General features: G+C 37.1%; 1 protein-coding gene across 4 annotated transcripts in view; it reads right to left on the reverse strand.

The window, feature by feature from the left end:
• LOC129574921 (POU domain, class 6, transcription factor 2-like) overlaps positions 1–27,904 on the reverse strand; it is a 56,655-nt gene that overhangs the window by 24,249 nt on the left and 4,502 nt on the right. For 2 of the 4 annotated variants that reach the window (XM_055457582.1, XM_055457580.1), the window contains exons 1-2: positions 22,451–22,587; positions 12,381–12,892 (exon numbers count right to left, since the gene is read on the reverse strand). In XM_055457582.1, the coding sequence (XP_055313557.1) occupies positions 12,381–12,863 (483 nt within the window). In that variant the 5' untranslated portion in view covers positions 12,864–12,892; positions 22,451–22,587. Of the gene's footprint in view, positions 1–12,380; positions 12,893–22,450; positions 22,588–27,904 lie in introns of those variants that run through there. The other 2 variants (XM_055457581.1, XM_055457583.1) reach the window with 2 other exon arrangements.

The following is a 27,904-nucleotide window of genomic DNA, read 5'->3' on the forward strand; positions in this document are numbered from 1 at the left end:
CGAAATGATACAAAATAATTGTGTATTGCCATCAATAATCACAATTTTCTGTCATCGCGGCCCGCAAACGTGTAACATTTCCAGTGCTGCATTTGAACAATCAAACCAACATCGGCTTGAACTGAAAATTACCTCATTCCGTGCCAATAATCTGTCCCCATTCGAAAATGGCTAATTTCGGAAAATAATTGATACACCCTAATAAGCAGCAATCTCAGTTGAAAATTTAATACATGGTTGATGTCCCTTCAATGTTTACTTTGCTATGCACGCTCTCTCTCTCTCTATCTCTCTTGACTCAACTCTTGATAATCAAGACTTCGATTTTCGTACGAAATATTTCCGTCTATTTTAAGACAAAAGCGTTCTCGATTTTCCAATAAACTGTTAATAATAGACTAGCGTTAGGCGCGACAATACCAATTTTCTGCCAAACCATTTCTTGGCATCATCAATTCGACACACACACACACACAGAACTTTCCAATTTTTCGGTTACTTTGATGTCGACACAAAATGCAATCATACTAAATACTGCATTTTTTATTAGCACTCAAAAACACAACACATTCCTTTAACGAGCTAACGACTGTGTACTGCAACGGACAAATCACAATTACAAAGCATTCAAAGTATGCCTAAGTAATCATCAATTTAAATCAAAATGACTTAATTCGAATCGTTGAATCGAAAATTCTCTTTCGATGATGGCAATAAAAATGGAATCAATAAAAAGGTGATTGGCTGGGGGAAATCGAAACAAAACACTTGTTCATGAGTGATTTTTTTCCTTGTTCAAAAAGTATGATTTTTGCCTGGATTTTGGTATTGCCAGGATATTTGTGTGATAACTCTCTTGCCAAACATTCTTTTTTCGTGTTTACACATTTTCACCTCCGGTTAAAAGTTGACAGTAATCGAAATTACCTACATATCAAATCATGAGCAATGCCCTTTTTTTCTTTGAAATAATTAGCTATTAAATTGACAAACTCATAAATTTCCGTGACTTAGCCACTCAATTCGGTCCGAGTCAAACATCAAAGCCACAATAATTCATAGGTCAAACGAGAGGCAAACAACTTGAATTGCACATACCTTCAAATGAGAATGAACGCTTCAAAGGCACGACCGTATTCCATATGTTTCTCGCTTTCGATTTGAACTTCTTTAATTGCAAGCGGTTTTATGTATTTTCTATTCATTACCAACATAGATACGCATGCATATTGCACATACATTGCATATATACTCTGAGGTTTCCACAAACCAAAATTGATTCACTCCATGCGCTTTCTCTCTCCCTCCTTGTCTCCCTATCTTTCTATTTCTGTCCTTCTCTCTCTCTCTCTCTCGATATGTGCTAGCGCTACACGTGATATCATTCTATATCTTCAAACGAACAAACACCATGCTGTCTGTTTGTTCTGCATGCTAAACACATTATTACATTATTTAATATCATCAAAATGACATTGCATTTTATGCATGAAATTCGCTGATCGAAGCATATTCTCTTCGAACCCAATATTTGTAATGATCATCAGAATAATTCATGAATTAAATGCACTTCATTCGGCAAGTTTAGGCGGCAAATTCTTTGGAGAATTTCAATAATCATACGTGAATCATAGAGTGTGTGCGTTTGATTAGAAATTATTTACAAAATCAGTTGATTCATTGAGTTTTGGTGCACCGTTTTGAAATTTGGGGATTTGATTTTATTGAAATCTTTTCATTTTTTTTTATTGAAACTCTTAGATTCAAGATGAAATTACATTGGGAAGAAAAATATTAAAAAAAATTGTACAAACAAAAATTTCTTGTGAAAAATCATCGTCATTTTCCATTAATCTCAGTTGAAAAAATCAAATCAATGCAAAAAGTCATGGTTCAAAGCAATCGAAAAAATTCCAATATCAAGATAAATATTCCTTTAGAATTTAAAAAGCGTGCAAAGAATGTGTGTCACATGAATAGAAAGAATTTCATTGAATTTGATTCTTGAATGGTTAGGAATATTCCATACAACAATGTGAAAATTGCGAGTCTCTGAAAAGTTGTCACAAAAATGACTGAAAAAAATGTGCAATCACTTTACATCGTTTTACTTGTGATATCAGTTGAATCAGATCGTACCACGTGCACATTATATAAATATTTTATTTCACATTCGTCGTCTTTCGTCTCGACACACTGTGTGGATATGGAGAGAAAAATGGGTAAAACCACCAACGCTTGTACTGCCATGTATACAATGTTCCGTCGGAAAAGTGAACCGTGTTGTGATTTGGACACAACGCGCGGACAGTTGAGCGTGAATGACGTTATAATGAATTTACACTATTCCACTTTTCCGTCGGTGTTTAGTCAACAATGTGCACATGAACAACATGCTTTTCTCTTCTTCAGCGTAGCATATGCAAATAGAACTTTCAAGAGATAAAATAAAACAGTTTAAACACACTCTCATTGATTATTTATTGGTCAGACCAAAATTATTTGCAGACAATTTCGAATTTAATCGCGAGCCGAGCTACAGATATAGATAGAAAAATGAAAGGAAAAATCGTCCTTTGCTTGAATTTTCAAACTAAATTTTAGTTTACCGCCGATTTTTTGGACTAGAATTGCTCAACGAACTTTTTTCAAAGTTTTATTGAAACTGTTTTTTTTCTGTTGTGGAATAGACTTGTTAAAATTGCATTGGAATTCCACTTTGAAGAGACTTGCATTTCGGAGAAGATTTGTTATGTTATTTTGGAATAGATTTGGTTGCGAAAAATTGCATGAAATTTAGCAACGAAGGGTCTTCAATTGAAGATACCGCATTGATATATATGTAATTCGAAAAGAAAATCGTACTTAAACACCAAAAATTATGTGACTTTTTATGCTGGAAATACCTGTGCCGTTGGCGAGGTTCATAGTGCACTTGGGTAAAATTGGTTGGTTTGGTTTCATATTAAATGCATCAACAGCATTATGATTATAGTGTTTTGTCTTTCGGAACATTCAATTGTCAAATTGGAAATGATAATGATAGTCGCGAAAGTTGACAAGGAATTTTTTTTAAATCAATTTTCGAACATCGACCCAAGTCCTCATGCGCATACACTCAATTTGAATTTATTTTGTCATATGAGAAATGTTTAGCTTGCAAATGCAAAAAAGTGTGTAGTTTGTGTGTTTCTGTTGTTTTGGCTAGTTTTTTTTTTACCTTAATAAAGCAACAATTCAACTGCTCAATAATGCAAAACGACGAAGTTTTTCAACTCTGGCTTTAACCATCCGTGTGTTTTCGTTGGTTTATTTATAAAATAAACTTTCACATTAAAACTCTTCCGCATTTGAGAGGAGTTTCTGTGAGCGTTTGTTTTTTTTTCTTTCGTGCAGTGTGTGTCTGTAACGCCTTTTATTGTACGTTGATTTCAATGAATGTACATTAATCTCAGCTATCGATATCGCAATCAAACTATCTATCAACTGATGAGGTTTTCAACGGTACATTCCATGCAGAGCCATGTTCATTTTGTTGTAATATGCGAAAATGCAATCATGTATGTTAATTTAATTGTAAATAAATTTTCGATTGAGAAACACAGACAAAGAGAGTGAGAAATCAAATTGAAACGCAATCAGAAAACTTCCTAAATTAATATTGCGAAAAATAATAAACGAACGACTTTGACAAATGATTTGTCGATTGTAAGGGGTGAGTTTGTTTTTTCTCTTCTTCTTCTTCTTTGCCCAATTCGCACCGTTACCCCTTTGCAAACACTGTTGGCTTTTGTACAGAACGGAAATTTCTTTCTCTTTTTTCTGATTGATGTGAAGCTCTTTTGCACACAGCATTTTTGAACAGCGGCGCACCATTCTCAACCAGTCTATTTGAATCTTTGAATGCGATCAAACAAACGAATGACATTCAAATGAAAGACAGAGACAAAAAAAAAACGCAATTAAATTGCATGCATCAACGCGAAATGGTTTTTTTTTTGGCGCCCGTAAATTAACTGAGAGTGAACAATTCCAAAGAAATCGAGCAACAGAAAGAGAAAAAGACAGCAACAACTGAAAATAAAATCATCATCATCATCATCAAAAACACACCCATACGCAGTGAATGTGTCACGAACAAGACAGATGTTGGGTCAACATTTTATTTTTTCGAACCCTTTCCAACTGAACTACCTTTATTGTGTTACTCAAAGTGTTCATTACATTCGTTTCGCCACTTTTTCGCGCATTAATGTGCTCATTTCAATTGTTCATATCATTTCAAGAGTTCAAAGTGAATATGTTCGACAGAAGAAAAAAAAACACGAAGAGACTGACTGCAACTGTGGAACGAACGAATCAGTGAGTGGTAAAAATGGCCAATGAAAAATGCTGTCCTTTACATTTTGATACCCTTTTAGGCGTGTGTTATCATTTTAATAATTCAATTTGACCATTTCACAAACGATATTGCGCAACATTGGAAATTCTCTTTTACCAACAAATGATCTCTTTTGACTTCGCATTTGAGTCGTATTGATATGGTTCGATTTCAATTCGACGTCAATTAGCCAACTGTCTGTGTGTGTGTGTTCCAATTGAACGAAATGAAGCCAATAAAAAGATCGCTGCATGACGCCTTAGTTCTGTAAGAGGCTATGGAAAGTGCACCCCAAGACAGTACAATTGAAACTAACATTCTAAAATTTGCCAGAATCAAAGGCCGAAACAATTGAATTTCATCAATTGCACCTTTCTTGAGGGTTTCATTCCGTTGAGTGCAATATGCTAATGGATTTCATTGTCAGCTTCCTTTGAACATGGGCCAATTTGATTTTAGAGCAATCGGAGAAAGAATTGAAAAGCAGACTTCAATACACCTAGTTTTTTTTTAGTTGGTTCATATGAAAATTTGCTAGATCTATCGGTAGGAACGTATGATGGCCATTGTTTGATTCAAATAATCGCGCACGTCTTATACTTAGCGTAATCGACTAATTCTCCTCTCTTTCTTGCTTTGTTCCTCTCGCTCAATCCCTTTCGCTCTCTGTCTCGCTTTCTCTCTCGCTCTCGCTCTATCGATCTTTCTTTTCCACTCTCTTTTCTTATGAGCAGCAACCGAATTTTTTTTCTTCTCCCATACATTCTTCATCTTTGCAAAGAGAAAGAAATGAACACATTCACAAACTATCTTTCTATCACCGAAAAATTACTAATTGTCTCTAATTGAATCCAATCGAACACAAACTAATAAAAATGGGCACGAAGAAGTTGCATGATTATTTAATTAAGGATTGATTGAACACCAATACACAAAAAACGGCGCGCTCGCGCCAGCACAGTTGAGGTGACACATGCTTGATCGACGGGTTGACTGGCTGAAGGAAATGCGTCAATTGCCGTCATATGATAGCGTTCACTTGATGACAAATTCCATGAATTCCGAAGAGTTAGTGAACAGGCCTAATTATGTAAACACGTTTGTCGCGTTAATAAACGCGCATACACTCACAAACAATATTATGGATGAATTATTAATTTTTGTCGCTTCACATTGACAATATCATAATTTAAGCGTTGTGTGTATACTAGATTGTGCGACCGCGTTAAGGAGCGGTGGAGTTATGACGTTCAATCTAATTGATAGAATTTCATATTCTTTGGCTGCCATAAATTGACTGCTGATTTCTTGTCAATGTGAAAATACAAACACGTTCTTTTCTCATCGTCGTCGTCGTCGTTGGTTTTGTTGCTTTTTTTTGCATTCCGTTCGAAATGTATTTAAAAGTAGTTGTACCCTGATTAGTTGTCCCATTAATAACAATTATAATTAAGTTTTTTTTTCAGTTGAAAATCAACAATTAGCCTCCAATGGCGACTGACGCTCTTCCTCGGCGTGTGTGTGTTTATGTGTGAGTAGGTTTTTTTGGCAACTTAATTCAACGCGCGGCTTTGCTATTTACTCAATATATTCACTTCAACCCTGTAGAAATATAATTTACACACATCAGCGTGTTGCATGCGAACGCACACTTACATTTCTCGAAAATCCTTTGTCAACGCCATCGCAGAGTGTGAGAGAGTGAGAGAGAGAGAGAAAGAGAGAGAAAGAGAGCAGCAAACGAGCCCATAATCGAGGGTAAGAATGGGTTCTTTTTTTAATCGTTTTATAATTTTCAACAATTTCGACGCTATTATTTCATACAATTGTACATCTGTCGGGCTGATGATGTTTGTCGGGTGGCTCCGTGCAATACTGAATATGACCGGTATTAATGCAACTCAGGAGCATGAGCGAAAACGAGTGAACGTGACACAGCCAAATGACTGAGACTGTGTGTATATGTGTTTTAAGTCGGCAAATGCTCATTAACGACAGAAAATACGACCAAAGTGTCATTTCATTTTTTTTTGTTCCACTATAAATATGAATATGTTCATGTTCCTATCCTATTATGCCGTTTCAACGAAATAAAAACAGAAAATTATTGCCTCAGCGATCGCCAGCAGAAGTGTACTAATAAAAAAAAAATTCAACAACAACAACAACAACAAAAGCGTAAGAATTAATTATGTACGAGACACAATACGAATAAAGTAGCGAAATGCTTTGTCTATTTTTCAGACAATTATTCTTTTTTTCGTTTGTCTCCACGTTTTTCCTTCTTCGTTCATTTCTTCCTTTCTTGCACTCGCACTTTCTCTATCCTTTTCTCTTTCTCTCTTTCTCTTTTTTCATCTTCTTTTCATTCTTTCTATCTCTACCTTGCTCTATCTACTTCACTTTTGTTCCTTCTCTCTCTCTCTCTCTCTCTTCCTAATCCATTAAAGTTAATTTGTGCGCACTTTCGATTCCCTTGGACATTTATTCGATTTAAATAAAGTACAAGTTAAAATGCATTAGATTCGGTGAGCAAATGTTCAACGTCGATTAACTTTTTTTTTTCATTTTGATATAATTGCAAAATATCTCACCCTAACTGCCAAATATATGTTGAACTTGTACTTTATTTTAATCGTAGAATTAAGAACACATTTTTTTCATATTCATATAATGAATGAAAAGGACCGGGATTCGATAGTCGGACAACGTTCGTTTGATTGTTGGTCTTTGTTATGGCGGAGAAATTTGTGCATAAATGCAGAATGAAGAGACGTTTGAGTTGGTTTGCTTACTTCCTTGACATACATCATTGATGGATGCATTGTGGGCTATTTAAATACGCAAATGAAATGCATTCAAACAAACATAATATTTGTTAAATGAAACCAACCCGAGAGATAAAGGGAAAAGAGAGATAGAGTGAAAAAATTTTTATCAAGACGAGAGGAAGAGCAGAAGAGATGAGTTTGGGGACCACACGGAACTCGCGCGCGCACACTAACGATTGATGTGAGAGGCTCGATTGATGCCACAGTCAAAGAAAATCGACGAACAGACAAAGATCCAAAGACGGGGAAAGAAAAGGAACGAGAAAAAAAAACAATTTCACAACAACACTATTAAAATGAGAGTGACCAAAGCATAAAAAAAAGAATGAAAAAAAAGAAACAGAAACAGAATTTGCACTCACTGAATTCGGCGGATTTGCGCGCGCATTGCAACGACGGGATTTATGTGTGTGCTGTGTTTGACCAGACCGAGAGAGATAATCAGAATCAGTAGCATTTCCTCGTGACCAATATTCAAAAGGAAGCAAACCAACCGCGACAAAAAAAAAAACGTTTGCCATGGCAATGATGCTTCAAAGATTTCGCTTCTTGGCAATACAAAATTTAGATTTGCATAAAAAGTGAAGAACACTTTTTTTTTCTAAAATAAGCAAAACTACTCGTCGGGTCTCTTTCTAAAAGAGACGAATGAGTGAAAAAAAAACAAAGACCAATTTAATTAGAATAAACGAGTGAATGAATATCACTTCTGGGAATTTTTTTTTACACAATTATCAACAGGAAAAAATTATTTTTGTGAAAAAAAATCTCGTTTTTTTTCGCAATACTACGAAGACCAGTATTCAAAAGCGGAAAAAGACAAATGTTATAAGAATTGAGAGCGATATACAATTATTTACACACGCTGAGAGAGAGAAAGGGCATTTAAAGAGGATGCAATGGGCATTAACCGAGAGAAGAAAAAAAACTAACGATATATTGAAAATAAACAAAAATGATAATAATGGAGGCCAATGGTGATGAAGCCTATAACTAAATGGACGTGGAATTGATTTTATTCGTACTCGTGATTGAACATTGTTCCTGTTGTGCGTTGCCGAGAGAGAGTGAGAGAGAGAGAGAGAGAGAAAGATCGAGTTGTATATTATTGTATTTGGTGCGGCCTGAACAGCGTCTAGCATGCATGGTCTAGGATTGTGCATCGCTTTTTGCCTAGTCAATTCAGATTCAACGGCGGCATCGACTGCGGCAGCAACGGCGGCTGCAATCTTCATTTGAAATTCCAACGATTTCATTACACACTCACTCGCTATTAGCATTTGATGTGTTTTGAGTGTACGGAGAGAGAGAGAGAGAGAGAGACTACACAAAATTGCGCGCGGAATGAGAGACGTTTGTTTGCTCTGTGGTGCACTCGGCCTCTTTCGCCGAAGGATGGAGTGAGAAAGGGAGAGAAATCAAAGAAAGGGATCAGATAAAAATTAGCAAACTTAATGAAGTCGAAATTTATTTCACGTCCCGTTCCGTTCCATTCCGACCTGCTCCTATCCACCGTAGTAGTCATCGTTGTCGTTGTTGCAGCTCATTTTCTTGATTTTGTTTTGTGCATCTCCTTCATCATTAGGCACATTTTGCGAATGAACGTGTGTGTGCGCGAGCGCGAGCGCGATCGCTTCGCGCTCCCATATTCGTTCGCTCGCCACCGATGTTTGCCCATTTAAATGCATACACATTATTCACATCATTATTGCTGTATCTGCGGTTAATTCAATTGAATAAAATGAAATGAAATGAGAATGAATAAAAAATTACAACGAACAGAAGAAAAAACACACACACACACACACATAACAGCAATATACTCGCGAGCAAAACATACACACTCGAATAGAGATGCATTAAGTCAAAGAGCTCATTTAGGTATATGTACATATGTGCCGTTGTGCTCGACGCTCCATTCTCTCTCTCTCTCTCTCTTCATCTTGCCTGCTCTTGAATACGAATACACAGCGCTCCGAGTTAATGTTGCATTTAGCATATTCCAAATTCAATCTTAATGATTGATTATTGCATATTGTATATTCTATATCATGATTTTCGCATATATATTTTATATTTTTTTCTTCGCAAATGCAACACGTCAAATAATATCGGGGCTCAGTTCTAAAACCAAGAGATTTGCAACTCAACTCTTCCAAAAAGGAAATATTATAATCGAAATGCGCGCGCTCCCTCTCTCTCTCTCCTTCTCCCTCGTTCGCACACAATGCACGCAGTTAATCAAAATCCAAAAATTCGCAAATCAATTTAATATTGCTAATCGAAAAAATATGCATTTTGTTGTGAGTGCGTGTGCGCCCGCCCGCGCTCCACCAAATCCAAGATGGCATGGAACAAAATGCGAGTGCACTCCGTCGCGTACACGACACATGCCGTAGGTTCATTATTTATTCGAACACTTAATTTTATTACATGAAAGAATGTTTTTAATTTATTTGAAGCGTTAATTGCTGTTCTTCGGCTACTCGCCCGCCGGCCAAACACATCGCGCGCCATACACACTGCCGATTTCAAATTCCATGCACACAATCCAACATTTTGCAGCTCGCATATCTCTTTCGTTAATTTATATCTCGTTCTATGTGTCTCGCACTCTGTATCCCCACTTCGGTCGAGAGAGAGAGAGAGAGACGGACAACTTTTGCAACTCTCGCGAATTTTTGAGACAACGAAAGACTTTGATTTCCAAGATTGTGTGTGTGTGTGTTTCATTGGATAATTCGAATCCGGCTTTTCAATATGAACTCATTTCTTTGGATTGGTCACCGTTGCAGTGAATAATATTCACGGAATATCGTCTTTAATGGAGTAATTTTACCTTTGTTTTAATTTAAAACTTTTCAATTACCCATTTGACCAACTACCTCTATGATTAATAGTATTCAATGTATTGTATAAATGTCTAACACGGAATTATGTCTCTATTTCCAATGAATGCCATCGAATAAAAAGAATTCTTCGGTTTCTTTGCCGATCAAAGTGAAACAGAACATTTGTGTCATTTTGAAACTACATGTTTATATGAACAACAGAAATAATGGAACTCGAATGCATAAATAGCGATTCATTTTGATAAGCTGGCAAATATGGATTGAATTTATAATATGAACATTAGAATTGTAGGTACAATGAAGTTTTTGGTCATATGCAAGGATCATCATAACCGAGAATCGGATTGAAATGAAAAATTTCATTTTTGCCTCAATCGCCGGAGAATTTTTTTTTCTTTCAAATTTTCACTCTACAGCATCATCAACACAAGATCATCATTTTCATTACAAAAATCTTTGATCAATATCGAATTGGCTATTTATCATTTTCCTCTTCAATCGATTCTTCCGTAAAACTTTGTCAGTCCAACTCATTTGTGCGCGTAAAATATTTATGAATGCAACCATTTGGAAATGGAATCGTAAACTCTCTTACATATGAAAGAATTCGAAAGGATTTCACATCGACGGAGGAAAAAAGTCGATGCATTTATGATGAGTGACGTTGTCGTTGTGTTTATGATTCACAATGACATAATATCATGTGCATAATAGCTGCCATCATCATATGTTCGCATTAATGGTTAGTTAACTGACAAATGATGTTGTCACCATTGTGTGTAAAATCGTAATCTTTTGAAAATTAAATTCAACTGTATGTTTTAGTGTACGATGTGTGTGTATTTTGAGCTGGATTGTGTTGTAGCAACCATATGGCGAACAAGTTATTAGAAATCGTTCATTTCAGGAAGTAAAACCAAGCTCAAAAATGTGCATTCAACACACATATTTTTGATGCTTATTACACATTAGTTGAATTCATTTCGGATGCATTCGGTACAGCTCTCTCTCTTTCTCTTTCTCTATCTCTATCTCTCTTTCTCTCTTTCGTTCGCTCACTCACTCTTCGCTCAAAATCCATTTTAGAATGAAAAACAAAACGATTTTCAAAGAAAACGACGGTTTTCAAATTGAACAACATGAAAAAATAAAAATAAATAAATGCAATTTTACATTAAAATTGAGGAATTGAATAAAGCATCGAGAGCTTCAGAATGAGAGAACCGAAAACAATATCATCGAAAAATGTAAGGTCGCCTTGGGGGGTTCTAATTCAAGCGCACAAACAAACACATTCATAATTTTATAAAAGCATGTATATGTGCAGTGCATACAATACGAGAGCTCATTCTCGTCGTCGTTGTCGTAGATGGAATTATATGAACTGAATATTGAAAGTTGAAAAGAAAATCGATTTAATTAATATCATAAAATTTGCGGTATTCAAGTGGGAGTATGATGAAAAAGAAACTAATGATAAACATCGATGTAATGGAAAAGGTTGGAACAAAATATCGCAAAAGAAAAGGAGAACTTGTTATTATTGTTAGTCTTTTTTTTTTTATTTCATATATACAATATCTACATATAAAACTGAAATTCTCTCTCTCACTCTCTCGGACTGTCGGAATGATAAATGTGAACGGGAATGAAATTTTCGTTCAAGATAGAAAAGGAAGCAAACCGAACTGAGTATGTGTGTGCGCTTGTGTGTATGTCGGTGTTTCGATGTGTTTGTGTCTGTTCGGCATATTGGCTCTGTAAATGAGAGAGAGCATGTGAAGCTACATGACTCTTGCAGTTGATGTATATTGCATATATTAAAAAACGTTACATCGTTAATGAAAACATGAAATGAATCGAATTGGTCGAATCAAATAAACAAAGCTGATTCAATGTTCGACAAGATATCATTGTTCCATGATGATATTATAACTGTTACGTCGCCAGTAATATTGCAATGGGCGCTATCTTTCTCTTTCTCTCACTCACTCACTCTGTTTCACACATTCATTCATTCACTGTTTTTTTTTTCTTTCAAATTGTTCATTCGTGTCCATCGATTGAACTTTCGATTTGCATTGACCGAAATAATCGCATTTGAATCCTTGTTGGAAATTACTGGTGCCGTTCGCCCAAAATCAGAACCCAACAAGTCAATGGAAAATGCAATCAGAATCTGAATGCGTGGATAGTACCTCTATTCCACAGATCCATGTACGATGCATACTTATATATACATTACTTACATCAATTTCCAACTAAATCAAAGCAAGAAAAAAAAACGAAACGAATAGTTAATTAAATTGTGCTTACCTCTGATTTGAGTTTTCTTAACGACGGCGACACCGGTGCTAATGAAGAGCATGACGATTGCGACAGTTGATCGTCGTCATCATCGTCGTCGTCGTCGTGCTGTGATGATGTTTGATGTGGATTTGGGCTGTCCACATCGGCATCGTCCGTGGATAGTTTACGTTTGGTTGCGATCGATTTTCGTTGTTGGTGCTGATGCAAACGATGCGATTGTAAGTACTGCGACATTGGCTCAAAATCAACAGCGGCGGCGGCGGCGGCAGCAGCAACCGATTGCTCATGCACTTTACGTACGATGCTTTGCTGCATGAGTGGCATTATTTTTGGGGTTGGTGAGGTCGAGACGGATCGTTTGATAGCCTGATGATGATACGTGTCAAATTCATGTACTTCGCATGGCATTGCTGCGCTAAGCATACTCGTTGTTGCATCACCAGCACCTGAACTGCTATTCGTTTCGGCTTCTTCAATACCTTCAGCCATATCAGACTCTCATCCTGATTTGATCTCGCCTGTGTGCGTGTGCGAACGACGAAAATCACACAAAGCCAAAGGGAAAACGCGGACGCAGGGGGAAAAAGCAGAAGAAACATTGTAAAAACATAAACGAAATGATATTTTTTGGTTAATTTGTTTTCAACAACAACATCAAATCTTTAAAGGTTTTTAGACAACGAACCGATTATTATTTATGAGATCGATGTGTGTGCGATCGCGCAAAAAACACATTAGTCAAAACCTAATTTGGATCACCGTTGCTAATTTTTATGATTTGAAAGGAGAGAAGGCAAAACAACCGAGCTACGTTTTCATATTTTAATGCGATTTTATATGTATGTCCAAAGCATTTTGTAAATCGAAAAATATGCGAGTATGTTCTTCGAAATACCAGCAAAACTACACATTCAATTTGATTGATGAAGGTTGAAATCAACGCTATTTACTTCTCATTATCATTTTCGCAAATGTGCGTGCACTAGGCGCAAGGAGATCGCAAACACACACACAGAGAGAGAGAGAGAGAGAGAGAGAGAGTGAGAGAGCGAGAGCAAGAGAAAGAGATCTCTTGAACAGATTTCTCCAAATCAGAGCATGAGAACGCATGATGATGATGATGATAATGATTGAAAATATTCTCAGATGCAATCAACTCTCTGAAATATTTCCAACTCGTTTCATCGTCATCTTCTTCTTCTTCGCTCGTTGCTAAATTATAATTTCAAACTGCAATTAGCGATTTCGAGCAAAAGCTAATGTTGAAATACCGATTAATCGCTGCATTTTTTCGTATGTTGATGTTGTTCTTGCTAGTTTTACACATAAGGATAAAACATGAGAGAACAAATGACTTGGTTTTCGGATGAAACAAAAAAATTTATGCAGAAAAAAACACAGAAACCACTGAACTACTTATATTTTACGATAAACCAATTAATCAAGCAGCTGCGAATTAAGTACAATATTCAAATCAACTCGATTTAAGGCAAACGAAGCTCGATAATTTTATGACTTAGTTTGATGATGCTAATGTTTTTTTTCTCCAAACAACGAGAAAAAAAAACGAACGAAAAAAACCAACGGCAACCATGATTTTGATAAATTGTATGAAAGTTTGACTCTTTTCCTCTTTTCAATCAACCTCAGCTCTACAGCATGTTCGCTGTAATAAATGCTCTGTCTATTGATTCGTGTTTCGTGATTTGGCATTTGAATAATGACCCAAGTGCAGCGTTTTCAATTGCTTCTTCTTTTTATTGGGCAATTTGAAATAGCTACAACATTTTTAGCGTCTTTTCGGTCAATTTTTTAGCTTTCTTTCATCAAATAGTGCACATAGCAATATGATTTTTTCGATCATTACTAATGTTTTCAAGTTAAACACGTAGAAATGTTTTTTGATCGAAAATTTCATTTTGAACTTTTTTTTTATTTAAAATTAAACTTACAAATATTCTTCGAAATAATACTTCCAATGGTTCCAAAGGACATTAATTGCAATATAATAGTATCCATGGATATTTTTATGTTTAAACATTTTGGTTGTTGAAGAAAAAAAAATTCAAGTAAAAACCAACCATTCAAATGTCATGTGGCACAAGCTCCTCTGCCAGAAATTGATTCGTTGCATTTTGTTCTTCAGTCACAAGCCTCCCTCGACTATCCATCCGAAAACAAACAGACGCCGTTCGTTCAAACAGTGCACATCATTCCAGTTGAAATGTCTTAAACGGCTATTATTTGAGCCGAGAGGCTTTTACGCCATGATAAATTGTGACACTTAAAAGCAATACGACTGACATTATGAAATATCCCCACGGATTTTTTTTGTTCTGCGCTCTCTTCTCGTTCTGCTTTCTTTTTCGTTCTTCTTTCGTTGGAAATTAAGTCACTGTGAAAATAGTTGAGTGTTTATGCTGAAAAAGTTGTTTGTTGAAAATGTGATGCAGCGAACAACAAGAACAGCAGTAAAAGAATGTAGAAAGGCGAGTGTAGGCAAATATTGTGTGTGTGTGTGTGTCTGTGCGCGAGCAATTTAGCTAGCTGGCTTGAGTATTGCAGTGCGAGTGTGAGTTGTCACAAGTTGCCATATATGTTCTGTGTGTACAACAAACGAATTTCGCACCTTTACGTGATAATTCATTTAACTTTGTAAGTTGCACACGCTTTTTTTCCTTCTTCTGTCGTTCTGTTGTCATCTTTTTTCTTTCGTCGCCAGAAACGCAGAGAGAGAGAGAGAGAGAGAGGGAGAATGAGAAGAAATCGCGTCGCTTGTCCAACAGTAGTGTTGCACTGAATATTGTTTGGACGTGTTTCTCTCACTCGGTTGTGCTGTTTGTATCCTCACCGAGACTAGGAAATGTATGTTCATATTTGAATAATGCACTCACATTGTGTCTTTTCTGGACGACGCTCTTCTTACGAAAGCGAACACACGAAAAGTCATCCGACCAAGCGACAAAAATTAAAAAGACGGGCGCGCGCGCGCTCACGCAAAATATAAAAACAAACGACGTATAATATACGTCGTATATGGAATAATTCACACTTATTTATACTTGTCCACATAATAAATTATATCGTAAGATGTGCGTGGAGCTACTGCTGCTGTTGTTGCAGCTATTGTGTGTATGTGGTGACTCGGTTTGGCGCGGCCCGGCTCATTACACTCATTTTAATTCAGATGTGGAATATTTTACGAGATGTTTGTGAATGCGAATGCGTTTTACAGCTATGTTAAACGCGTTTAATGGCCCGGCTGCGATGACTCTGCTGTGCGCACTTTTTCGTTTAGCTTAGCTAGTTGTTTGTATCACGATCGCAATGCTTCTTCTTTTTTTTACACATGTATCAAATTCAGAAATCTGTTCGAAATCTATTTCATAAATGCGGAATACAGCATTGTTTTTGTTGCTGCTATTGCAAATTAATATGCTGGTCACTTCCCAATTCTGATTGTTGTTGCGGTATTCATTTTCGGTATTCATTTTTCGGGCAATTTTGTTGAACCACACAATAAATGTCACATCAAATGTGTTTAACTGTTTTTCATTTCATACACATAAACACGATAACGATTAATAAACAAGTGAGGAGTTTGTGAGCTGAAACAAAAAGTTTTGCGAATGTTTTTTTTTCGCACTGGGATTTTTTTTCGCAATGGCTGACGAACACATATCTTCTATTGTTCAAGAAATTTCAAAACGTTTTCATTTTGAGGAAAAAGAATCGAAAAATTTGTTTTTCAGCAAAGCCAAAACTATTCGAGAACCTTCAAAACGGTTATATATATATTTTTCTCTCTCTCTCTCTCTCTCTCTCTCTCTCTCTCTCTCTCTCTCTCTCTCTCTCTCTCTCTCTCTCTCTCTCTCTCTTCAAAACCAAAAGAGTTTTTAACCAAACCAACAATTTAGTAATACAGAATAGAACGTATTTGACACACCAACACCCAAAAATCGCAATATTAAATTAATTCAAAAATTCTCGCGAAAAGAAATAATCGCGCAACAAATTGTCGAATGATTTAAATTTGCTTCGGCGAAATCAGTCATTTGTTTTCGTTATCTGCCCGAAAAAATAGTTGAATTCAAAAAGTCACAAATTAGTTGGCATATAATTGTCAATGGGTTTGATGAGCATGTTTCCAATGAGCAAACGAAGAAGACGAACTGTGTGTGTGTGTGTGTGTGTGTGTGTGTGTGTGTGTGTGTGTGTGTGTGTGTGAGAGAGTGTGACGCTCAAAATTCTGCGAAAATTTCTCTCGTTCCAATAGATTAAATTATTCCGAGTTCGCACTCGAGCGCTCATTTGTGTATGGGTTTGGGTTTTAATAGCGTGCGCAAACTGTTGTTGTTGGTGGCAAAAATGCTGTATGTCTTTAGTCTCATAAAAATAAATTATTAATTCTAAATGAATTCAATTCCGCGAGCATGTGCATACAAACAAATTCAATATCATTTTGTGTTTCAATTTTGTTTTCCTCCTCATCGCGCTTTTGTCTTTTCCATTTATGATTTTATTTCTTGCATATTCGTTATTCCGAGCGAAATAACATTTTCGACAAAATTCATCAGAGTCATAGTCACTTCGATAAATTGAATATATGTCATATTTAATGAGCATCCAAGGTTCAATCAAATCAATAATTTGTGTCTTTCTCTATTTGTGTGTCTATCTCTCCCTCCCTCTCGCTCTCTCCCTCTCTCTCTCTCCCTCTCTCTCTCTCCCTCTCTCTCTCTCCCTCTCTCTCTCTCTCTCTCTCTCTCTCTTTCTATGTCTAGTCGAGAGTGATTCAGAAAAATGGCCCGAGAAATAATTAGCGGGATTTTTTTCCCCATTCGTTCATTTGCTTCTCTTTAAATGAGCATTTAAAATAAGAGCGGCACATTTGATGACGGTGACCTGAGAGCTCTTTTTTATTGCCCTTAATCCAGTGCAAATAAAGCTTTCGCATACATTTTTCTTCGTTTATTTCTTTTTTTATTCTGCCGAAGACAGAAGGCCATTGAAACGATCCCGTTATGCTTTTAATATTTTACAAACATTATTCACGTTCAGATTCGAACGCGCGCGTATTTCGCATTTCAACCGCGCAAATTATTCAATTTTATAGCGATTGTTTCGAACCCGAAGAATAAGAGTACGTTTTGTTTTCTCATTTTCTTTCATTGCACTCATGATTTCTGTGTGTGTGTTTTCGGGCTTACTATAGTCGTCTCAATGTGCATGTGTGTGATTATATAAAACGAGTAAACATATCACACGTTCAAACGATATAAATTTATATGAGCACATTGACATCGACTGAATGTTGCACATACACATGGATACTGAAGACCGCTGCGCCACCGAGAATGATGCAGAGAGAGAGACAGCATGAGTAGATCGTAAGACACAGAAATAAATAGAGTTTCACACACATAGTAATTATTAATTGCTAATTACTAGTTAGGATTTTTTTTTGATGACGTTAAAAAATTACCTCCGTCATTCGTGTTGGCTCTTGCATTTCTAACGCTCACGCGTTGGATCTCATTGTTTGGTTCATTTTTTCGTCCTCTCTTTAGCTCCTTTTTTTTCGAATTCAATTCATTTAGAAATCACTATGTCATAATTCTATGAGTATAGAATCAAAGTTGGAAATGCACGTAATGCATCCAAAGTGATTTACTTGGGTGAATCAATTCATAGAAAGAGAAATTTGGGCTCATGTCATTTGCATCGTACCACACTCGGGACTTGTGTTGCAAATGAATTAACCCTCTAATGCATTAATTTTGTCCAGTACTCCTAGTACTGGTACTTGGTTGATTTTTGGCCATAAACAATTAAAAAAATATTCATAATCTTGGATTCCTCATGGTTTAGTCAGAAAATGCGATTGACATAAATCAGAGAACAATCAAATCCATTGTTTAAAAGTGTCAAAAATGTGTCTAATTTCGAGTTCGAATAATTTATTTAGTCAAATGTTTGTTTTTGCACACATTTTTGTTTATAACTTTACAATCACACTACATAGACAAATATTGCCAAAAACAAAAATAAAGAGAGAACATTGACGAATAAAAATTCTTTTCAAAGCAATGTGATCCGATCTAGTTTACGTTCTACAGGCGTTCAAATGTTGCCCGTCTAGAGGCGGTTGTATGCATTAGAGGGTTAAGTTTTATCCATTTTGGAAACTAATAAAACAAAATGAACGCTTTACACTTCTTCGAAACATCTAAACAATCGATAATGGCATGTATTTCTTTCTCGCTCTCTCTCAATTTATTGCACAAAAGTTGTGTCCATCGGGATAAATTTCGAAAATGGCCTGAGGGCTGCTTTAAAAAGTTTTACTCTTTTGTATTTTGTCCACATTAACAAGTCAATTGTCAAATAAACAAAAAGTAAAACTTAAAAAAAAAAGTACATCGTTTGCCCTGTGCCATTTCCTTCGAATGTGAAGGAAGATTTGTTCTGCTCTGGTCAAAGAGAAGAAATGTTCTTTTTCGACCAAAAAGCTCATCTCTTTTTGAAGAGAACGAAGAATTGATTATTTTTCAACTGCGATCGATACGAGCGGTTTTTCGTTCCTGCCTTACGAACTCTGCTTTTTATTAATGTGGCAATTTGCATTTACAGCCGTGTTTCAATGCTGATTAGTGACATACGAATGTGTTTAATTATGTGTGTTTTTTGTTCGTCGTCGTCGTCGTCGTCGTCTCTCGTACAATTTGAATAACTCTTGGCGACCGTTGTATTGCTGGAATGCGTAGTGCGTGGCTGCGCATCGATCCGGTTCGGTTCGCAATAGATATGGATACTATAGACAATTTTGCCATTCGACACGACGACGAAGTCTCTTCTTGATCTTGACTTTACACACACCGCAAATACATAATTTATATTACAAATATAAATCATTTATTGCATATTAAGCATGTGTGACTGAACTCGTTGTGCGTTGTGCATTGTCATTGGTTCTCGTTTTGCATTTTCGGTGTACACATTCTGTGTGTATGTACCATTGTGTGTGCGCGCGTGTGTACCATTGTGTGGCAAAGCGATGAATATGAGAATGAGAGCGAGAGAGAAAGAGCCGCATATGTATATGTGTGGACGGGATGTAAAGTATATTCCGTTCATAAGTAAAATGTTCGGTCAAAATTTTGTCTAAATTCGAATTTATACGAACTCATTAATAAATTCCAAATTCCAATTTCAAAGTTGAAATTCTCGCCTTGGCACACGCACACACACTTACATCTTGTGCTCGGTGTGCTGCGGCTGCTAGTGCTGCTGCTTTTGCTCTTGTTGTTGTTTCCATCCAGTCTAAGCATTTGGACGCTATGTTTTGTACAGTTCCATGTTCGCACACAGTCCACTACAATCTAGTTTATGTCTGCAATGAGAATTCGATTTACATCAATTTGCATGTCTTCCTCCTTCTTTATTCCGCCTGCTTCTTTTAAAATCTCTTCGATTTTGACTACCGGTCTGCTCTTGCTCTCCTCTCAGCTCACTCTCTCTCGCTCTCTTTCTCCTTCTCTCACCGTCTCATTCGGCAGCATCAGCAGCATCAGCAGCAGCAGCAACATTGGCAGCTTATCCAAAACCAAACTTAAAGTCTGACTTATGTTGTTCAACTCACCTCTCCTCAGGCCATTCGCTCTTTCTCTCACTGATTTTCAGCATTTACTTCCAACAATCTAACTGGCTAATTCGTATTGCGTATAATAATTCAGCTCCGATGTTTAATTCATTTTGTTACATTTTCCGATCCGGCAAGCCATTCTCTCTACTCTCTCCTCGCTCTATCCTCTCTCTCTCTCTCTCTACCTCTCTGTCGCTCGTTTATTTTGTGTATTTACTTTGCAGTACGTGCATTTTCAACTTGGCAAGCCGGATTTTTCGGGGCCCAGGGAACACTTTATCATCGAAGCGCGTACGCCGTCGAAAATGGTGCAGGTAAATTCGTCATTTACGGCAAAGCAAATGTCGAATGTGCCCATTAATAATAATCGACAATGTGTTGTGTTTTAATTGATTTTCCAAGACGGTGGAACGCGGGTTCGAGGAGCGATGCGATGTCAATGCTCGCTGGGTGCGCTCTTTCATTTGTTCTTTTCTTTTATTCGTTTTAAATTTAAAATGGTAATGGGTCGATCACTATTTCTATCGTCATCATCATCGTAGTCGTCGTCGTCGTCATCACCATCATCACTATCAGTTACATAGTACATCAAGAAAAGGCTGAAGGCAGCACAAGAGAGAGAGAGAGAGAGAGAGAGAGAGAACGAGAGAACGAGAGAACGAGAGAACGGAGCTGTACCGAACTGAACCGAGCCGTAGCTGTTGTGTGCTATAATATGTGTATCGAATTCAAAGTTTACACACATTTTCTAGGTTTGTATGTGCTGCAGCAGCAGCACAATATAATCTGAAAATGTTGCCCTGTTGCCTACTCCAGCAAATTATTGAAAAGCATTATAAATGCTGGCTCGGTCGTTTGTTCAAACGATATAGATTGCAATATAATTCTGTTCCCATGTTTCCGAACTCAAATTTTCCTTATGTGTGTACTACTTGGCGCGCGCACTCCGTCTCTTCGCACTCAACTTTTGAGCTCTCGCTTGCTTGCTTGCTTGCTCGCCTGTTCACTCACTCGCTCCGGCTCTCTTAACTCAATTCAATATAATCAGCCACACGCACAAGACATATCTTGGAAAAATGAATAACATGAAACTTGAATTAGTGTTTTAGATTATTTTGCATTATACATATGAATTGCGCTTTGACTCCCTCTTTGCCGGTCTTCCTTGTTCTTTCCCTTTCATACTGCTCTCGCACTGTTTTCCGTTTTCTCCCATTCTCGCTCTCTCTCTCTCTCTCTCTCTATCGCTCGCCAGTTCGGCTGGTTTCTTGTCCGTTGTAGTAGTTTATTCAGACATTGACTCACTCACTCATTCCGATGCTTGCTCTCGCAAAATAAATGCATTAAATATCCAAATGGTCGAAAACTGCTGCGTAATACATTTCATTTGGCTGATCCATTCCAGTACATGGTTCGTGGCGACTAATGCTAATGGCTGGTGATGTGCTTGTGCATGATGTCTAAGGACAGATCGATGTGTGTTGTTATTGTTGTTTTTTTTCCTGTTACTGCTTCTTTTTCTTCACGTCAACCGTTTCCAAAACATACACACACACAAGACCTATCTTCTATTCACCTGGATTGTGCTCATGGCTCATTTAAGATGTTCCACAAAATGCTGCAAACGCATTCGAGACACAAGAGCGCGTTAATGAGCATTTTGGCCCGGCTACAACACATACAATATAATATATCGATATGCATACGATATTCGAATCGTATATTTTCCTCTCCATTCCGTAATCATGACACATTTGACCCGGGCATTTCGATGTTGTGTGATGTGCATATATCCATTTCTCTTTGCTCATTTAAATGAACAATCAGATTTTCCAAAAATATACCCATCCCCTGTACCTCTCACTGTATCTCGCACGTTCTCTATCGCTATCGCTTCACACATCTTTCTCAGTTAAGTTTCTCGGTTTGTTCTATTCCTATGCCCGCCTAATTTCAATCAATTTTATGTAAATGAATTCTAAAGTTGGCCCAACACCATCAATTATTCTACGTTTTGTGATGAAATCACGGCCGAATTAATTTAGTTTAGACATTAGTTCTTATTAAAATCCATATTCCACTGCGAGCAAATCGTGTGGTCGTGTGTCGATACATTCGCGCGCAATTGTTTTTCTTTTCTTTTTACTGACTTACACTACAGTTGGCCTCATGTTAACTACATTCAACTGATTGAAATTCAATTCAATCCTTTTCTATTTCATAGTTTTTGTTCCGAAGATTGTTTTGCGTTGTGAATACGATTGCAATTCGAATAAAGAATCTTTCGGTTTCGAATTATTGCAATTTGTATCAATTATTTGAAGCGAAAAATACTTTTCGCATAACAACTTTATCGAGAATCATCGAACTACAACCATCAAAATAGTTTCACCCTTGACAAATGACAAAACACACATTGGCTTTCACTTACCGAAAATGTGTTCGAGAAGAGAAAAAAAATTGCCCCGTTGAATCGATTACGTCCGTTGAATGTCAATTGATATTTATGAATGTTTTTGTCTTGAATCGTTGTCGTTGTCATAAATTGTTGACGAAATCAATTTATCTATAAAAAAAAATGGGGGGAGAAAATAAGAGAAATTTTTTTATTGATTATGCACATAAGTTTAAATCGACGTTTTATTTATTTCTCTCTAACCGTTTCACTATTTTCAGTGTGCATGACAAGAAAGAGAAAAAATAAATAGGTAACGAAATACGATTAAAAAAAACAATAGCATTTTGATTTAAAAAAAAAAGCGACAAGAGAATAGAGACAAAGAGAAGGGGGAGAGAGAAAGGAAAAATGATAGGGAAAATGAATATCGAAACGCCCATTGAAACTCAACAATCAGCCGTGATGTGGACGTTGAAATGGTACAATTGTATTATCGGTGATTTATTAAATAGTAATTAAGCTGATATTTCGTTACAAATGTGTTGTGGCAAACACATACGCCGCATTAAAAATAACAAAAAAATTCAATTTGCCGTGCTCACCGCGTCTCGTCTCGTCAACAGTGCGCCACTTGAACAGGAAAAAAAACTCATACACAAGACTTTGGAAAGAAATTATAGCATATGTGAGTGTTTGTGTCGTTTTGTTTCTGTTCTGCAAGTGGTTTAATTGGTGAAAATGAGCTCAAATTACCCAATGGAAAATGCAATGTTTATCGATTTACAATTGGCACCAGTGTGTTTGCATTCAAACAACGCACACTAAATTCGATTTCGAAAATTCCAAACCTTTCAACTCAATGTCCATTTAATCCGGTCTTTGAATATCGATTTCATTTATGAAAATGGAATTCGAGCCACTTGTTTGGGCTACACAAATCTTGTGAATTTCCTTGTTGCTACCCGTGTGCAAATAAAATGACTAACAGTCACTCAGTTGTATGTAACTGTATGTAGTGATACACAACTAAAACTGGCTAAGTTGATTGAAATCATGCGTTTTGTATGGAGACAATCACGTTTAGTTATTCTTTCAGTCAGTCGACTAATTTGGGACATTTTGACTAAGAGTGATTTGTGATTAAAGTTAACTGCAGTTGCTTATTTTGTTCGAGACAATCACTTTTAGTCAGTCAAAATGTCCCAAATTAATCGACTGAATAGTCAGTCAAAAATTTTCCACACGGGTAGCTCGATCTAGGAAGAAAATGTCCAATTTTTCGACTTGAATGAAAAAAAAGAAGAAAAGCAAAAAATCCCAAATATGAAGAAAAGCTCAAGCGGCTCTACTCAAATTGCATTCAAGAAGAAGAATGAATTTTTCAATTTTCGGGAAATTTGAAAATAAATCATTTGCAAGATATTCCAAATCCAATTTTATCGATTTTAATACCATTCTCGTAGCTCTATCTCGTTGTCCTAGGAAATGGTCACTTTTCGTAATTAAATGCCGGTGCCAAGAGATCGGGTAGACATTCGTCCCGAAATTCATTGGTCAAGTGATGAGAGAATCAAGATGGAAATCATTCAATTTCAATTAAACTGAAGTGGGCAGGTCATAGGAGAATGAATTGAGCAAAGAACCTTGGCTTTTGAAAAACGATACAATTTGAGTAAATTCATTATCGAAACGGCATGAAATATGCGAAATGAAATTGAAATTCTTCACTATCGGTTTATTCCAAGTCGTACTTGCCCTCGTCCATTAACGAGTTTCAACACATCGGTCGAAAATCATAAAATGCTATAAAATGTTTGAATTCCAAACTGCACTTGCCGAAAGACAACAACGAAGAAATATTGGTGGTGGCACAAATCATGACAGAGCGTTAAAATTGTGGGCGAGGTGTGGCTGAATTTATGCAATTTTGTTGTCAATTACTACATCATCTTTATGGTGACCGAATATTTTAGATGACGTGGAGTTATTCTATTGTGAGTGCGCGGCCAAGGAAAAGAGAGACGGATGGGCAAGCGAAAGAGAGACGAACGAGTAGGAGAAAGGGAAAAGACGAAATGCAAACCAGAAGCAAATATCGATGATGTATATTCCGAATCGATTTGCTTGTGTAGCATTTTAGTTTCGGCTACAAAGTTGTTATGTAGAATCGAGGGAGTCATGGAATGGCATGCATTCCAATTCACACTCATTCACTCACTCACACAGACATACATAAACACACAATGCCAGAATATCGATTTTATTTGATAGCATTATCAACCATGAACACAAGACAGTGGTTGCAGCACAACACATACGCCAAACTTCACACTTCGTGAACAGACCAAAAGGACACACGTCAACGTACGGTTGAAATGTGTTCGTTATTTATTCATATTCGTTTGTCGGTTGCGGCGCATTCGGAAAAAGAAATTGTTTTTTCATTGTGACGTGATCGTTGTGGAAATTGCACTCAGGCTGTTTTTTTTGCCGATCGATTATTGGAAATAGATGTGTCGATTAAATACAGAGACATTGCTTTTGAAACTATTTCATCGGAACCAACGCTTATTTTCACGCGGTGTCTATTTTTAAGCCGTTGCAATATCGAAATTCCCGTTTTATAATATATATATATATATATCCAGCGCGTGTGGATTTGCTTGGCCTTTGTTCGACTCTCACTTTCTCTTGGCAACATTCTTTTGAACAAGCGAATCGAAAGTGGCGGAGAGAGAGAGAGAGACAGCACTCGTTCGCCTCGCAATGCAGCGGGAACACATGATGTGCGAGCAAACATCTCAAGCGCACGCGATTTTCCTTGCCCAAGTCTCTTGCAGCACACAGTCAATGCCAGAGCAGCCAGAAAAGAAATAAAAGAGGAAATAGTTTTTCCTCTACATTAACTTTCACTGACTTTTCACGAGCCAAGTTTTAGTTGGCTGACTCGGAGTGCTGTTGCTGTTGCTGCTGCTGCTGCTGCTGCTGCTGCTGCTAACGTCGTCATCGTCGAACACGTAGATAGCGATTTATAAAAAAAATCTCTCTTTCAAGTTGCAATGCATAAACACACCAGTCGACTGGAATTGGTTGCGTATCCCGACGAGTTGACTATATATTTTTTGATGCACATTATATAGAGCTTAGCTCGTGGCGCTATCACTCAGTACATAGTATCTCGTACACGTGCGCTTATTTGTGTACATAAGCGAGTCTCTCTGATTTGCACTCTCTTTCTCTTTCTCTCTCTGTGTCGCTGTCGCTATCGCTGTCACAGCGTGCACACGCAATGCAAAAATTAATTTTTGGCGGTCTTTTCACCACCCTCATGGCACAATTGACATTTTCGTCAATTTACATTTAAACTTAGGCTAATTGCAAATACATTTCGTTTTGTATTCCGAATGCATTTGTTCCACTCTTTTTCCAATTGATGTTTTTTTTTCTGCCGCATTTTCGATGAGAGATTTCCATCAGGGCGGACATTTTTCGATCAAAGAGAAAATGTTATCCCTTATGTACCAAGATTTTTTCAATTCTGCATTATCGAAAAAAAAAGCTTATTCAATTTTTCACATTTTCCATTGCAGATTGCAATTGGAGATGCATTTGAATAGTGAATAGTATATGCAGAGTGAGTTAACAAAAACACAACAAAACACTAATTGGATCGGTAATTTTTTCAGTTTCAACATTTTCGTTCACTTTTTACTCCCTTTCTCTCTCTCCGTCGGTTGGTTCGTCTTATTTATCGGGTGGCAATTGTTGGAGCACATGTATTGGCATGGCAAATGTACATATTTCGAGGGCACATAGCGGAATGACGACGACGACGATGGCATCACGGGCACAATCAACAGAACACCCAAAAACAAAACCAACGAGAAAAGGGACCCACACACCGGGCAAAAAAAAACAACAACACACAACAAGCGACACATCATCAGCCAACCAGAGAGTGAAAGCGAATGCGTCGCATTTGCACGATACATTCGGTGTGCGTATAGCCGGCGCATATAGAGTTGAGTTTTGAAAGAGAGCTCTCGGATGCTATTGTTGCTGTTGCTGTTGTTGTGCTGTGTGTATGGATTCCGTCTTTCCCTTTTGCGCGCCCGATCACATAGCGATGAATGTTCTGATATATACTCGGCGTGTGCTCACTCATTCACTCGCTCGCTCTCTCACTTTGGCCCCAGTGCACAGCTCTCTATATGGCAAATATCTATGGCACTCTTTGTGAAACAAGCAGCAGCAGCAGCAGCAGGAGCAACGGCAGTAGCACTATGTTTTTGTTGGTGTCGCTTCGCTCTTTTTGTCATTTCTTCTCTCGTGCTATTTTATTTTTTTTATTTCGAATCGGTGTGTGCACGAGTAGCAACATATTGAAAAATGCTCCGCTCGACGAGAGCTTATATACTCGGGGGCTAAATACATAACATATCCGCGAAAAACATGCTGGTTAAGCACGTGGAACTCGGCTTATTGCTTTCGTTTTGTATACAAAACGCAGAGTGAAAAGCCGGTATTGACAGTTGATCGCTTATTCACGTTCGTTCGTTGGAAACAGTAGCGAATCTGAGGTTTTGTTTAATGGAATATATTTTTTTCAGGGGGATGATTACTAGTATGACATCAATTCGTAGCCGGAGAATCGACACAACGGAATACACGAACAAAACTATGTACTCACAATCTTAGCTGCTGAATTGAAGCGTGTTACTCTTTGCCAAAGGCCAATTCGACAACGATTTGCAAACACAAAAGGCAAATAGAGACAAATATTGACCGACCAACCGACAGACAGACACACAAAATCAACACAATTGCATAGACATTTGCAATGATACATGGGGATTTGCTTGCTGCGCCTCTTTATATTTAGGACTTCTTCTTCTTCTTTTGTTTTTTTTTGCATTCATCATACTTCACCAATAAAAATGGTCGCATGTTGACTTTAATGAATTCCATGATCGTTAATTGAATCACTAAACAAAGTAAGTTTATGGCCGTAATGATTATTTTAATTGATGAACCATACTTTTTTCTTATACATATTGTGTTTGTGTATGCGTTTGTGTCATCTTCTTCTGTTCAACGTTCTCTCACTTCGATTGTGCAGTGGCGAAGCAGCAAACAAAAAAAAAACACCACACAACGCACAAAGCAAATAAAATGAATTGAAGTGAGATAGAGCGAATGCAATGTCGAACAGCGACCGAACGATGAACGATGACAATAAAAATTGTAAATTAACCAAATGATAAAAAGAATAAAAATGCTCAGCAGAAGCAGCAGCAGCAGCAGCAACAACAATGCGGAATAAATTTAAATTAGCGCTTTTCGGTTATTATTATTTTTCCTTCATTTTAATGTATATCAATTATGCAATTGCTGCGCATTTGGATTGCACTTGGAATCATAGCAGCAGTAAGTATTGAGAAGAGAGAGAGAGAGAGAGAGAGAGAGAGAGAGAGAGAGAGAGAGAGA

This window comes from Sitodiplosis mosellana, unplaced genomic scaffold (assembly GCF_009176505.1).
Source record: "Sitodiplosis mosellana isolate CC-2019 unplaced genomic scaffold, AAFC_SMos_1.0 Smas_scaffold_6165, whole genome shotgun sequence".
In the NCBI taxonomy this organism is placed as follows: domain Eukaryota; kingdom Metazoa; phylum Arthropoda; class Insecta; order Diptera; family Cecidomyiidae; genus Sitodiplosis; species Sitodiplosis mosellana.